General features: G+C 40.4%; 1 protein-coding gene across 13 annotated transcripts; it reads left to right on the top strand.

The window, feature by feature from the left end:
• The first annotated feature begins 57 nt into the window (after positions 1–57).
• On the top strand, positions 58–14,909 carry LOC133497836 (secretory carrier-associated membrane protein 5-like). Of its 13 annotated transcripts, none has more exons than XM_061814034.1 (10): positions 80–95; positions 512–584; positions 1,731–1,776; positions 1,850–1,962; positions 4,932–4,971; positions 5,068–5,187; positions 8,524–8,680; positions 9,480–9,581; positions 11,460–11,577; positions 13,335–14,909. In XM_061814034.1, the coding sequence occupies exons 4-10, from the start codon at positions 1,903–1,905 to the stop codon at positions 13,500–13,502; spliced, it is 765 nt and encodes a 254-aa protein (XP_061670018.1). In that variant the 5' UTR covers positions 80–95; positions 512–584; positions 1,731–1,776; positions 1,850–1,902; the 3' UTR covers positions 13,503–14,909. The 13 variants fall into 13 exon arrangements, with proteins under 13 accessions (XP_061670024.1, XP_061670018.1, XP_061670022.1 ...); XM_061814037.1 differs by lacking the exon at positions 80–95 and adding an exon at positions 105–144 and having other exon boundaries at positions 1,731–1,805; positions 1,891–1,962; XM_061814033.1 differs by lacking the exon at positions 80–95 and adding an exon at positions 105–144.
• Positions 14,910–16,381: the final 1,472 nt, after the last annotated feature.

A 16,381-nucleotide genomic window follows, 5' to 3' on the forward strand; every position in this document is an offset into this window, starting at 1 on the left:
GCTGGAGGGAGCTGATTGGTCAACAAAGGGACGCGGGTCAACGAGGACAGGTGGGCACAATTAACAAAATGAGCACGTATACGCCACCAATCAAAGTGACTCCTCATTTGCTTCCTTTCCTTCTTTCTTATATGACATTTAAAAGTAACATATCTCTATATACAGTATAATACAGTAATGAACAGTTATAACGTAGATTTTTTTGTGTGTCGAATGGAAATTTTCTTTTCTTTTTTCTTTACTGTTTTAATGATTTATGGTTTATTTTACCGCATTGAAATCACAGCACAGACTCAAAAGCCCATGATACGGCGAATTATGTGTAGTATGAATATGAAAAAAAAAATAATAATCTGATCGTTAAGCTTTTACACACAGCTAACATCTTCCAAGCAGGTCTTCGTATGTTTTTTCGAACACGCCCAACAGATTGGACATAATTGATACTTTTTTAATTTTTGTATCGTACATGTTCTTCCTGATTTCCTGCACCCTTGTGTTCTTTCCACAGCTCACGTGTGGGTCACCTATGGACAGGTTTCCAATTACGCCATCTTGTGTGTCATAGAGGTCAGAGAACAGAGGTAATACGTGAAGGTGTTATTATCCATCGTTCATTTATCCAATTGGTCTAAAGGTGGTGGTGACGTCATTGGAAACCTATCCATTTTGTCTTTGCTACATCACGTTACTGGATTTATACATCATGGGGGGAAAAAAAAAACATTTATTTGTTTCTACTTCTTTAAAGCTGCAGTGAGAATAGGAAACCGGGATCTCAATAACAAACATAATGTTAGATTAATTAATATTCATCATATTATTGTTGTAAATGTAGGCTTTGATATGTGATCACATTAGAAAGTGCACGTTCTCGATGAATTAACTTCTCCCAGCACGAAAGGTCTGCTCATTCAAAGTAAAACAGTGACCCCACCTGGCAAAAAGAAATAATCACAATTTCCCAGAGTATAGTACAGTATATCGTCCGTGACAATTATACTCCATAATTATGTTTTTTAATGTCCTAAATGTCTGTATTGTCATGGTTATTATTTCTTGTAAAACTGATTCGGATTTTAATTCCTGGATGAGAGAAAACGATCAAGACTGGCATGGACTATTCCATTCAAGCAAAGAAAAGTGTTGAACCTTTAAAAAACCAAAGTACTTCAGAAAATCAATGGATGATGGAACTAATTGACAAAATATACATCTTTTATATTTTAGGAAGAATAAAGGCTTCTTGATAAATAAGAAAAAGTTGGGGAAACGAGTAATGTACAGTTATAACTTCATTTTAGCAAAATATTTACAAAAAATCTTCAAGCAAGTAAACATCTTAACTGACACCCCGACATTGAAATCTTAAAATACCTAAAAATTGTGTATTTAGAATCCACCTTCTAGAATTATGGTATTTGCTATTTTAACCTATATTTTTTTCATAATCAGCAATAAAATCACAAGATAAATAGGTCTACTTTATTGGGATTTTTAAGGAAAAAAAATGATTGAAAAAAGGGGACATGCCCTTCCACAAAAACTTTACCCAATGAGGAGAAATATTTTAGCAAATAAAGAAATTGCTTTGATATTTTTAATCTTGATTAAAATTTAATTTTGGTAGTGATTGTCTAGCACATCTGCTTCACAGTTTTGAGGATTGGGCTCAAGATCCTGAGCCCGCCTGTGAGGATCTTGCATTTTCTTGTGTGGATTTTCCCCAGGTACTCCGGTTTCCCCCCACATCCCAAAAAGATGAAGAGAAGCCAGGTTGATTGAAGACTCAATTGCCCCTAGATGTGAATGCGGGTGTGAATGGCGGTTTGTTCCGCCCTGTGATTAGCTGGAGACCAGTTCAGGGTGTATCTCGCCTCTCGCCCAAAGATACCGGGATAGATGTCCTCTGCATCAACAACTCTGCAGTTCACCTCCGAGTTCAGCACCATGGACAGAGAGGTGGGGCCATGAGGGATTAGAATAATCTCACCCATTGGTTTTTCAGAGGAAACTTGATTGACTGGTCAGAGGCGTTGACTACTTGGGATTCAACCAGACCACACATTTCTCTGTATAATCGACTCATCCATTTTCTTTTTCGGATACTTGATTGCACTCGAGGTTTTTTTTTTTTTTTGCACATTCCTGGACCGTGTAAAACCTTCTGGCGTACGCCTGACGTGTTTAGGCCATACGGGGAAACTGCCCCCTGAAAGAGAAGGTAAGAAGATTATGTCTCTCTCCATAAGTCGTCTTTGCATTGCTTTCTTTGTTAGGCCTATTCCCCTGAAGTGCAGTGCGGATATATTGTGTGCGGTAATTATTATCAGGGACATTTTAGCATGCGAGAGAGGGCCTCCCATGTCTTAATGGTGGCTGCTTGATTATCCTCCACCCTCCCCTCCCTCTATTAGAAGCCTCAATCACACTGTGTGAAATGAGTTGATGACGATTATATGACTAGTTAATGCATCACAGCATATCGCTGCAAAACTATCAAATGAACACAAATACGCCCCCTGGAGGCTGTGAACACCACAAGATATGGCGTTCAAATGATCTGGTAGAACTCAATATGCAGTACAGTAAACCCTCACTATATCACGGTCAATTTATGGTGGATTCAGTACATTCTAGAGGTTTTTTTTTTTTTTTTTTTTATAGGTCAGGGTACTAAAATTACCTGTTCATCTCTGACAGAGCACCCTCATAGGCTAAGTGATTTAAATGTAGTCGCAAGGACTCAAAGAAAGTAAATTGGGCTCTTTTTCAGATGTCCATCTATTTTCTTCCACTTATCCGTGCGGGGAAAGTAACTTTAGCAAGGATGACCAGGTTTCCTTCTCCCCAGCCACTTTATCCAAGATTCATCGTCTCTCTCATGTGTCCCGGCTCATTCATGGGCTTTCATCCCAGTGGGACATAACCCGTTCGTGAGCTAGTCCTGGATGAGCGAGCATCTTACCCTACCTCAAAAGGAGACCCTGGACACCCTGCAGAGGAAACTTATGTCAGCCGGTCCAGGATCTTTTACGTTTGGTGACATAATACCATAAGCCGTCACCGTAGACGAGGGTAGGAATGTAGATTGACCAGTAAAATGAGAGCTTTGTCTTTCATTAGCTCCTTCTTCACCAGAAGGCAGTGATACAACGTTTGAATCACTGTAGAGGCTACACGGAACCACATGTCGATCTCCTGTTCCGTGCTTACCTCACCCGTGAACAAGACCCCAAGATTCTTGAGCTCCTCCACTTGGGGCAGGATCCCATCCCTCGCCTGTGGAGGGAACGCCGCCCGTTTCTTACTGAGGACCATGGTCTCAGATATGGACTTTGATCCCAGCCGCTTCAAAGAGTAGAGTTGGAGATCACGGCTTGCTGAAACCAACAAAACCATATCACCTTCAAAAAGGAGACGACAGTACTGAGACCATTAAACCAGAGCCCCTGTACGGCTTGGATGTGGCTGGAAAATCTAAAGAATCAGAGACAAAGGGCAACCTTGGCGGTGTTCAACCTTCACGGGAAACGAGTCCGACTTACTGCTGTCAATGCGTCGCAACACCCTGTAGGGGTTTCGGCACCCCATACTCCCGAGGCACCTCCCATTAGCCTCACCAAGGGACACAGCTGAATGCTTTCTCCAAGTCCACAAAATAGATGCAGACTAGTTGGACAAACTCCCATGCACCCTTGAGGACCCTGCCGAGGGTATAGAACTGGTCCACTGTTCCACACCTAGGACGAAAACTACACTGCTCCTCGTAAATCTAAGATTCGAGTTCTTTAAAAGACTCGACCATCTTTTACAGAATCCCTGAACATATTTTACCAAGGAGGCTTAGGATTGTGATACCCCAGTAGTTGGAACACACCCTCCAGTCCACCTTCTTAAAAAAAGACCCTGTTTGTCAATCCAGAGGCACTGTCACTACTGTTCATACTTTTGTATTTTTTTACTGACAGCAAGGGTTTTCACTTGGGTACTCTTCCATGGATGCCATTTTTGGTCAGTAACAATCTTATGGTAGAGTCATGAACACCGACCTTAACTGAGGCCAGCGAGGCCTGCAGGTCTTAAGATGTTGTTCGATGTTCTTTTGTGTCCTCCTGGATGAGTCATCATCACACTCTTGGAGTAATTTCAATTGGTCACTCAGTCCTGGCAAGATTTGCCACTGTTTCCAGTTTTCTCCATTTGCTGATAATGGCTCTGATTGTGGTTTGCTGGCGCCCCAAAGCCTTGAAAATGGCTTTGTAGCCTTTTCCACGTTGATTTCAATCACTTTTTCTCTCATTTCTTCTTAAATTTCTTTGCCTCGTGACATGATGTAGTGGTTCACAAGATATTGTAGCGTACTTCAAGTTCTCTGACAGATTCTATTTAAGTGATTTCGTAATTCAACAAATATTTTTTGGAGCTTAATAAATTGAATTGTTATTTGAAAACTGTATTTTGTATTTGCTTGGGTTGACTTTGAGTGATGTCAAAATTGGTTTGATGATTTCGAAAACTGTGTGTGATATGCAAAAAAAATAAAAAGAAATAAGCACAGCACTATATAGTGTCATATCGCATGATATCACAACATATTGTCTCGTATCATACTGCCTAGTATTAGAGCACATCGTATAGTATTGTATCATATTGTAAGACATCCCATTGAATTAGCTCACCTCTCATTGTAATATGGGCTATCATACCATATCACATTACACCACGTGGAATCATATCTCATCGTAGGGCATTGCATTGAATCGTGTATAAGTGTATCACTTTTTTTTGTTTTGCATTTCATTCTATTGAAACTGAGCGGATCACAACACATTGCAACGTAGAGTCTCGTATGGTATCGCACCGTATCATATTACATTGTATCCTCTTGAACCGTCACACGTCTTTCAATCTCATTTTCCCTGTGACAGATTGAAGAGATTTGGAGTACAACACATATTGCGATGGCAGGTAAGGACTAAGATACTCCTACTATGGTGTACTGCTTATGCACGTTTCTTCTGCACTGCCTTGTAGTTGCCCTCTTCTTTGACATTCATTTCACAGAGCCCAACTTCCCGCCACTGCCCGGCTTCATTCCGCTCAAGCCGTGCTTCTACCAGGACTTTGAAGAGATTCCCGAGCAGCACCGCAGCCTGTGCAAGAAAATGTACCACCTGTGGATGTGTGAGTGTGGCTAAACGTTTCAAGAGCTTCGTTTAAGTGATTTAATCATCTCAATTTGCCGTCTCCTCCACTCGTGAGAAGAGGTAGATGCTTTACAAGGATGCTCGTGCAATAATAGCCTGTCCAATGTGCTTCTTTTGATCTGCTCTGGTTTATTTGTTAACAAATCTCAGTGCTGATTAGACAGTCTTGGGGTATAGAAATGGAATTGTGTAATTTTTATTTTCCCCTTTGTTTTATGACGCCCTAAACAAGCAACGTAAAAAAGTTGTCTATAAAGCTCTTACCCCACCAAAGTTACATTTTAAAACAACGCTATGCCATTGTTAGTTTTGCATTGAAAGAGTGATGAAACTTTAAGTAAGATAATGAAGTTAAGGTGAAATAGAATGCTATCCCCATAGACAAAAGCAAATGTGAAAAAAGTAGTAATGACAGCATTTAGGGATGAATGTTACAACACCACCACAAAACGGTAAAGAAAAGCAAAATACCCAAACTACGTCCCTCACTAACCTGAGCTCTGTGAAACACTCACCTGTGGTCTTGTTTTACATGTACAAAAATGAGTCAGGGCTCTTCTAAGTGTAACATATTAATTTTTTTAGTTGCTTCCCAGTGGAGGGAGAATTATTTACCTTTTAACAGAATACATGGAGCCCTCGGTCTATGACTGAAATCGGTTCCTGCGGTAGCGACTTAACTCAAATTTTGACTTAAGTCGGATTTCACCATTAAAGTAAAAATTTAGGATGACGGGTTGGATTGGCTTCAGCATTCCCGTGACACTCGTGAGGATAAGTGGCTCAGAATATGGATGGGTGTTGTTACTTCATAAAAAAAAAAATTCAAATACATTAAAATGAAAATTATAAAATGCTTCACGTACCATTACTGCAAGAGTTGGATGGCGAAGAATGAAGGGAAGCTATTGCTAAGGAAGCAAGTGCAGGTAGCCCTTGCGAGCAGTAAATTCCTCCTCGGTGTCCTTGCGTTTCTGGTCTTTCAACGTTAAGAAAATACGCCTTGCCTTTTCCCTTAATGAACAAAAAGATGATATTAAGCCTACATTGATTCTGACCCTCAATCCATAATGTAAGTAATCTTTCATCTCGGCAACAATCGAAGAACATTGCTTCGTTTTCTTCTCTTCACAAAAAAAGTTGCCCCGTGATCATTGTTTCCCTCATAGGGGCGAAACCCTTCACATATACTAAAATACGGGCTTTGTCCTTAATAATCTGCCACGGTCATCTGACTGAAGCCCAAGTCTTTATGTCTGCTTTCTTTTCTTTTTTTTTTCCAATGATGCTAAGCTTCGTTTCCACAGTCATTGCTTTTCTTTCGGCTGGACTAGCATTGCAAAAAAAAAAAAAAAAAATCTTTCTTCTTTTGGGCCATAATGTGTTAAAAAAGTGGGCGAAAAGGGCAAATAAACTCCCAGCGCACAAACAGAGATAAACATGATGCATGAGCTAAGCAGAAACACGATGTTGCTGGGGCCAAAATGGCAGACAACACACGGGCGTCATAAAGTAGAAACGTTTTAGGTGGAGACCGTTTTAACTCGAGAACTCCCTGGATAATAACAATGCGTCAGCAGGACTTTTGTGTCTCTTCTCTTTCACCATACCCTGACCACACCTCTATGGTGGCTCAGGCATTTATTTCTCATGTAGACGCAATATGTGGCCTTCTTAACAATGTCTTTGCCTTCAGTTTCAGTTTCCACCACGCACTTTGGAACACATTGTAGCCAACATAACACCCATTTCCAGGAATACAGTTTGTTTCCTTAACTATTATCATTGTCCCATGATGGTTCGCCTTTAGCATGACGTTTCAACCGGAACCCGGAAAGGACATACATTCGCGAGTTAGCATTTAGCGGCGATACACTTTGTTTCTTTAACACAGACTTCACATCAAAATAGTCATTAACTTGCAAGAGATACGCAACTATTACTGTCACGAGGAATCCTATGAACTTAGCGCATCTTAATAACCAACACGAGTCCTGCAGTTCACATGTGGTAATAGCTACAGTATGTTGTGCCGCTAACATAGCAAACAGAGCTCCAGGCAATAGTGTATATATCCATGCTTTCCATACCAATACTGAAAACATCTCAAGCTATTCCCTGATACAATTTGACAGTTTATTAACAAGTATTCATGCATATTGCACTCATACCTTTCTGTGACATGTTCACTTTTCCCAAAATACGCTGTGAAGCACTATCATCATAACATAGCGAAAAACTCAGCATTTTTTTGTCATTAAAACATTAAATTTGAAGTCAATCAGATATATTTTTGGAAAAAGGACTCGCAATGGGGAAATACATGCTAAACGCATTCTTCATTTGTTGTCTCTGCAACGTCCTATTTCAGACAGAAAATTCCAACTTCTTTCCTCGCATTAGAAATCAAATTCACTTTCCAGAGTTCTGTATTATGAAATCAATGAAAAAAATTCACAGAAAAGGTGTTTTCTTGCTTATCCACAGATGAAATTTGGGAAAATATTTACATCGCTATTTCGCGAAAAACCGTTGGCCTATAAAGGTGAAGAAGCAGAGAGTGAGCAGTGAACAACAACAACCGTAAACAAAACTTTGTTCAAGTGAATTAAGCTCATCAGAAAATTAAAAAAAAAAAACTTTACAAACAAATTGTAACTGTATCAAAGTAATTCTTTCCAAGTTACCTGTGGAGTTTTTTCTCACAGCCACGAAACTGCATTAATCCCTGTCGCTGCACAGGTTGGCATGGTTGTTTTGGGAGTATCTAGATGGCGGATGGCGACTTCAGTTTTGGTGGCCAATGAGCCATCCAGTCTTTTTTTTTTTTTTTTTTGTGACCACTCCCCGGTGACGATAAACTGAACCGGTAAATACACAAATGGACTGTGGTTTCTACCCTGTTGGATACTTGGAAATTATGTGAAAATATTTATTGGTCATATTAAATAATTAATGGGGGATCGCTTTCTTTAGAACGTGCCACACTTGCATAGTGCTGTATATATTGTAATAACAGTAGTTGATACTTAATAAGTAATAATACTGTAAATGGCCCACCAAATCCTTCAAAAACAAAAAACAAAAAAAAAAAAACAACATACACACCCAGATTTAATCTCTTGGTGTGTGTGATGAAATAAATCCAAATAAAGTTCAAAGTTCCGTGTGACTTGAGGCTCGGTATATTTTTATTTTAAGGTTTCGTTTGAATTCCGAATTGTAGCATCAGTTCCATCAGAATTTGGCACCTGTTGCGCAATAACTGTGAGATTTGGTTTTCTTCTCTCCTCCCCCCCATTGTTTTTCATAGTTAATGGCGCCACGCTGGCTGTGAATCTCGTGGGCTGCTTCGCTTGGATGTTCGGAGGAGGGGGCGTGACCAATTTTGGCCTGTCAATCATATGGCTACTCATGTTCACGCCTTGCTCGTATGTGTGCTGGTTCCGGCCCATTTACAAGGCTTTCAGGTAGACGTGCACTTTCTGTACTGTACATCACAACAAATTACAACTGGGCAAAAGAAGCAGTCGATCATTTATTCAATTGGGTTGATATCTAGTTTAAGGTCCAATACTGGTACATTCTTTGTCCTCATGAATAAATTAATTGCGATAGTTGAATGATTGTCTTACTAGTTATGCTTTGTTCATTACTAGACCCACTTTAAGGTTACTTTTATATAATTAGACCATCCAGTTTTAGCAAACTATTGCATTAGACTAGTAGCACGACCAAGATCAACCAGTACTCACGTGTCACACGTGTAAAATATACACGTGCTGTTTGCCTCACAGTTCTGAGGACTGAGTTTGCATGTTCTCCCCATGCCGGTGTAGGTTTTCTCCAGGCACTACGGTTTCATCCAACATCCCCAAAACATGCCTTAATCCAATTAAGAAACTGCCTTTACATGTGATGTGTGACTGTTGCTTGTCTCTGTGTGGCCTGCGATTGGCAGGCAACTAGTTCGTGATGTACCCTGCCTTTCACCCAATGTCAGCTGGGATAGGCTCCAGCACTCCCGCGATCCTTGTGAGAATAAGCGGCTCAGATGGTGGATGAATGTTGTTAAATGTACAGTACAGGTACTTGTAATGTTGTGGTGTGTTAGGCCCGCTATCGTCCAGAAGGGGACACTATTGCACAAATTTAAGTACTCTTCAGTCACCTCTCACACTTTCATATACATATATATATATTAAAAAAATGTAATTACAACAGTAAACCTCTCAATCATATTTCCACCCCCCCACCCCTCCCACCCAGGAGTGACAGTTCGTTCAACTACATGCTGTTCTTCTTCGTGTTCATGGCTCAAGTGGGCATCAGCATCATTCAAAGCATCGGCATCCCGGGATGGGGAGTGTGGTAAGAGGCATCATAAAAGTCTAATCCCACCCATCTCAAATTATAGCCCCCAAAATTTATGGGGGGAAAAATACACACAAAGTAAAATGGATATTGAGATAGGCTTACCCGGAAAAAGATGACGTCCTGTGGCGACCCCTAACAGGACAAACTGAAAGGAAAAGAAGAAGTTACTAGTTTAAAAAAAACATGGTTTTACCATCCATCCATCCATCCATCCATCCATCCATCCATCCATCCATCCATCCATCCATCCATTATCCAAACATCTTATCCTCACATGGGTCACGGAAGAGCCGCAGCCTATCCCGGCAAGCTTCGTGAGAAAGGCGGACTACACCCTGAATTGGTTGCCAGTCAGTCACAGGGAAGATATCAACACCATCACTGAGCGGGAATCAATCCCATGCTGCATGCCTGTCAGGCATGTGTACCCCTACACATAGTTTTACCTTAGATTTAAATTCCATTCAATCTCTGTGTCGCTCCGGGTGTCCTGAAGCCATCCCAGCTGATCTTGGGCGAGAGGTCGTCACACCCTGAACTGGTCGCCGGGCAATCATCGGGCCCAAATAGACGAACCACCATTCACATTCAATTCACCTTCCACACATGTTGTGGGAAATTTGGATTAGGGAAGGAAACTCGAGAAAACTCCAATCGGCAAAGTGAGAACATGCAAAGGTTCAGAGTCCAGATCCCAACCCATGACCGCTAAACTGTGTGGCGGATATATCAGCCGCCATGCCAACCTACACTTAAAGGATATCATATTTTGCGTAATATGACTGACATTTATAATATAATATCTAAACTATATCTAAATCTGTAATAATACTATTAAGAGATTGTAATTTGCGTACCTCTACAACAACAAGAACAGCAACTATTACCATTATTATTACCACTACCAAAACTATGACTATGATACCAATACCAAATACTACTCCTGCTGATATATTGAAATTCCCAGAACAAAAATGGGTTTCATAAAAGTACAACATTATAAAAATTGATCACTCGACATGCAGTCCTTCAATTATTAAAAGAAATAGAAAATAAAGTACATTCCAGTATTCCAAAGATAAAAATTACAATTTTATACAAAATATGTAATAATTGAAGTGACTAAAAATGATAACTTAAATACAATGAAAGCAAAAAAACCTACTGCATTGATTATTACATTAATAACAGTTATAATATTTACACTGAAAAAAATACAAATTAAATTAATCACTTGAAATACATCATAGTTAAAATAATAGATACTAAAAATAGGCCTCCAACCACCAAATTAGTTAATTATGGTTAAATTAGTTCTAATTAAATATGTAAATGTTAAATAATCCACAAAAGGAATATCTAACCTTCTTTCAAAATCTTTTTAGGAGCCTTTTCGAAGGCTTCGCGCTTTAGTGTGCCACAAAAGTCATCTGAAAGTGTTTAAAGCAGACCATATAATCTGCTTTCGCTTCTGAAACACGTTTTTTCCCGCAATGTCGGCCGCCGCCATTAACATGACAGTGATGGACCATTAGGAATTAGCCTCGTAGACGTTTTATGACGGCTCTGTTATTAGATTTTTAGAGGCTGTTAACGAGTACCTGACTCGGCCCGACGCCCGCAAATGAATCTCGTGACGGCGGCAGCCTTCATAAACTTTTGAAATGTCACCAGCGCGCCGTTTGGATACACACATGTGTACGGAAAGTGCTGCAAAGTTTTTCATCCGCTGCTACTTTTAAGGCCGCTAAATGATTGGCATTTAACGTCCAGATGGCCCAGAGGGTGCTTGGGATGATAATATTGTCTTATATCAAACCGTGAGTCATTTTTATGCACGAAATGTCTTTTTTTTATTTTTCTCGCTTTCAGCGGCTGGTTGGCCACGATCTCCTTCTTCAGTTACAATATATTAATAGCTCTGATTATGTTAGTGCCTACCGTCATGTTCACTGCCGTGGCCTCGTTGTCTTTCATCGCCCTCACTAAGGTAAGAAGCAACACTTTATACAACAAACCTTGCATATCCATTTTGACCATTTTCTGTCATGCCGCGCAGTCCCGCTTCATCCTTAATGCACCCAACAGTCTAAAAATAAGCATTCCGATACAAAAGCTGCATCAAAAATTGTGCCATAATAGCATATCAGTGATATGGTCTCACCAAAATACCCCAAGGATCAAGAATCCCAGCTCAGTTTATTTTGGTTGAAATCACCCAGTTTTGGAGGGGGTGGCTTTGTCTCATGCAAATGAGCCATTGCTCACCCCACCCACCTCACCTGAGGCAACTTCTTCTACTATTTTCATGTGTGAAGGGAAACTGACCCATTTTTGATTGATTTAATTGCATCTTCACTCATGGAGGCCACACTTCATCACCATGGTTGTCAGGGACAAGGGGTGCGGGAGTGGACCCAAATGGTGTAGCAGTCTGACAAGGCAGAGGCATCACTAACAACACTAGACTTGTAACTTACGCAGAGTAGCGGAGTATCCAACATGCAGTAAATGCAACGCAACGAACTGGCAAATGACACTGACAAAAACTCCAACTTAAATGCTTGGTCTAATTACAAAACAGCTGTGACAGGTGACAGGTGTCAGAGGTGGCACCGCCCAGAGCAGTGGCTTGGCTACACCCCTCTTGGCAGTGGCCAGGCCCTGCTCATGACATCCATCCATTTTCTTTGCCGCTTATCCTCACAAGGGTTGCGGGGAGTGCTGGAGCCTATCCCAGCTGTCAACGGGCAGCCCTGAACTGGTTACCAGCCAATCGCAGGGCACATAGAGACAAACAGTCGCACTCCCAATCACAATCACACCTAGGGACAATTTAGAGTGTCCAATTAATGTTGCATGTTTTTGGGATGTGGGAGGAAACCGGCGTGCCCGGTGGAAACCCACGGAGGCACGGGGAGAACATGCAAACTCAACACAGGTGGGTCCGGGATTGAATCCGGGATCTCAGAATTGTGAGGCCAACGCTTTACCAGCTGCTCCACCGTGCCGCCCTTGCTCATGACAATGATGTGAATTGAGAATTGTCGATTAGTTTCCAGATGACTGCATTTGGCGCATGCACTGGATTAATGCCCAAAAAACAATATTCCCCATCTTAATTTCAACAATTTGAGCATTCCAGCAAAGCTTGATTATTCGAGGCTAACTCTGATCTGTGCTAACATAACACTTTTGACATGACAGTGGTTCCGTGTGGCTTGACAGTGGCAGATCTTAGGCCAGCGTAGCTGTCAAGTCACACAAGGAGAGTTTCCTAAATTTTGCCCAATTGTGACGTTACAAGTCTTCACCCCCTCCATGTCCACGCTGCAAAACCTCTATTTGCTGCTTTAATCATGGCCTCCTTTAAAGCCAGACGCTGGCCAATTCTCCAAAGTGGCAGAAAATAGCCGAAGCCACGACTGGCAATTTTTTTTTAGTGTATGTGATTGCTCCAAAAATGCTCTACATCAGTTTTGGATGAATGACAGGTCTGTCAATGTAAAATGTCAAGCCTCCGAGAGACGAACAACATTGAAGTCCACACTTCAAGCACATCTTGATTGCTGTATTTCAAATTCATTGTACTAGTGCATCAAAGCAAAATCACGAAAACTCAGAATATGTGATACAGCTATTGTATTGGCCCTCGTGAGATCGACAGAACAGTAAATGTATTTAATGGTGTGGAAAATGATAGATTTTCATGTCATAAGCGACCTTGTGATCCCACTCCGCTTGCAGATCCACAACTTCTACCGCGGGAGCGGGGGCAGCATGACTAAAGCGCAGGAGGAGTGGACCACGGGGGCCTGGAAGAACCCCCACGTCCAGCAGGCCGCAATCGGGGCGGCCAGCGGCGCCATGCAGGATCAGTACTCGGCCCCCCAGTACAACGACAACCAGATGTAAGACGCAGGAGACGCATTAGTCACGCTCCCATTGGGCCCAAAGTTTGAAGGGTAGCCTCATCCTTCAGCTCGCTCAAATTGGAAATGAATGAGTCGGTGTGTTTTTAAGCCACCTCATCATGTGGCAAACAAATAAAAATCATTTTATATCTTTTAACATGAATTAAAATGAATCCTTACATATTTCCGGTTTGGAATTTGCAAATTTGCCAGTTGGCAGATTTTTTATTTGGGACCTATTCTCCACTGTTAGCTGAAAAACTCATCTATTGGCTGCTTTTGTGCTTTGGTCAAATCATTAATTGTCATCTGGTGCCACCTTGGGGGCAAAAAATGTTGACGTGAGTTGAGGAGCTTCATGTGGGATTTTCGTTGTTCACAGCAGGGCTCAGTCCCCCATACTTGCGAATGGCGGGCTTCACTGTAATTGCTGAAAATGACTTGACATTGATGCCACTCCCAATTAATAATTGTGGTTGGTGACCCGCAAAGGTCATTTGAAACTCTGACAGCAATCACAAATACTGTACCAAAATAAATAAATACATATATATGTGTTTATTGTATTTAACTGTTGTACAGTGATTGCATCAACCAAAGAGAAAAAATGTTATACTGTAAGATTTTGAACTCCATGTGGAATGAAAAATAAGATATTTTTGATGTTAGGTCAGGATGATTTTTCATCTCTATGCAGTTTGCCACTTTCTTTTTTTTTTTTTTTTATGCTGTGAAATTACGCAGTGTTCCAATACCCCAAAGGAATGTTATGGCCACGCTGTTAAGAATAAGAAGCAACTCACCCATTTTTGTCTGGGTTTGAAAAATATATATACTGTATATACAAAATATGACACAAATTTATATTCATAATTCATAATTATTAGAATGAAGTCAAAGTATTGCAAAGACCTGTCCTAATAGGGTAAAAGTGTTTTAACCATTATACTCATAACAAAAACTCTCAGTTTTACATTCATCCATCAATTTTCTGAACCGCTTATCCTCACGAGGGTTGCGGGAGTGCTGGAGCCTATCCCGGCTATCTTAGGGCAGGAAGTAAGGTGCACTCTGAACTCGTTGCCAGCATCACATTTTTTAGGAGAATAAAGTGGATGCATATTAGTATGGTAAAGTTATACAATGAGAAAAAAATTGGAACGTTCAAGTCATAAAAACTCTCTATTTTAAAGTAACTGTTAAAGACAAGTACGGCATGATGGGTCAGCTGGAAAGCATTGGCCTCACAGTTCTGAGGACCCGGGTTCAATCCCGGCCCCGCCTGTGTGGAGTTTGCATGTTCTCCACGTGGCTCCGTGGGTTTTCATCGGGCACTCCGGTTTCCTCCAACATCCCAAATTCATACAAGATTAATTGGACACTCTAAATTGCCCCGAGGTGTGATTGCGAGTCTGGCTGTTTGTCTCGATGTGCCCTGCAATTGGCTGGCAACCAGTTCAGGGTGTACCCCGCTTCTTGCTCATTGACAGCTGGGATAGGCTCCAGCACACCTTGCAACCCTTGTGAGGATAAGCGGCTAAGAAAATTGATGGATGGAAGTTACAATATTGATAGAATAAACTTGCAATATTTGGACAAAAAAAAAACGTTTTTTAGAACAAAAAAAATCAGTGTGATAGAGATTTCTCAAGAAAGTCTAAATATTGCAATATTGCATATTTTATATATTACAGGACAACACGGTATAATATTTTAAAATAATGTTGCTGTTACATGAGACAGCAAACGTTGCATTTAGGTTCATGTGGGAATTTGCATACTCCCTCATTTCAATTACAAATTTATTCTCATAACCTTATTACTTTTTAAAAATGTTCGTGTTTACTTCATCCTCAATACATTATTTATTTTCATATATTTTGTGGTAATTTTCATAGGTTTTGTTCTTTTCGGTGTGGCTCTATTTACTAAATGAAGGGTGAAAATCTCAATTGTTGCAGGGAATATTTTTAAATATTTTAATTTGAATCGTATTTACTCTGTATGTAACACACAGTCAATGTCGTTTATTATGAGACTTGTAACTTGGTTTTAAATTACATTCAATATAGTTTGTGATGTTTGATAAAACCACACGTATAGTGTAGCATATGACCTGCCTCTTGCTATGTGCCTGTTTGACCACAGGAAAGAGTTTTAGAATGGGGGGGGAAAAAATTAAAAACACAAAGTTTGATGAACAAAGTTGTTGTCAGTCCATTATTTTTGTCATTTGTTTTCCTTTTCAATTAATATTTTGATATAGCTCCATTTTGTTGATTCATTATTTATTTGAATATTTCCATTTCCAGATTGCATTGGACTGTGCATGTGTACCTCATGAAGTATCCAGTTGTGCAAAATGTCATAATAACGCCAGAATTACTCCTCACGTCACACACCCATCAAGGGCTACAAATATACCTTGCACTAATCATGCGGGACTCTCCTCTCCCGGTGTAGTGAAATAATTAAACAACGCAGGGATGACATTTTACAGCAACGGGTATTCCCGCAGGAACCAAGAAGCTCTTTAATTGCCAGGCGTGCGTGCACACACACACACATACATATATATATATATATATATAATATATATATATATATATATATATACACATTTACACACACACACACACACACACACACACACACACACACACACACACTTCTAGAGAACAGCTTGTCAGAGGTATAGAAGATAGCGAATAATAACAAAACAAGAACGCACTCGTGCATTTCTTTATTGGTTGTCCATTGAGTGGGCGGTGCTGCATTCACGCTAAAACAAAATTCTCATTTATTGTTAAAGTCCGTGTAAACTGTAAATAAATGTCTTATAACTTCAACACGCTACAGACAAACGTGTTGTAAACAATC

Source organism: Syngnathoides biaculeatus, chromosome 3 (assembly GCF_019802595.1).
Source record: "Syngnathoides biaculeatus isolate LvHL_M chromosome 3, ASM1980259v1, whole genome shotgun sequence".
NCBI lineage: Eukaryota > Metazoa > Chordata > Actinopteri > Syngnathiformes > Syngnathidae > Syngnathoides > Syngnathoides biaculeatus.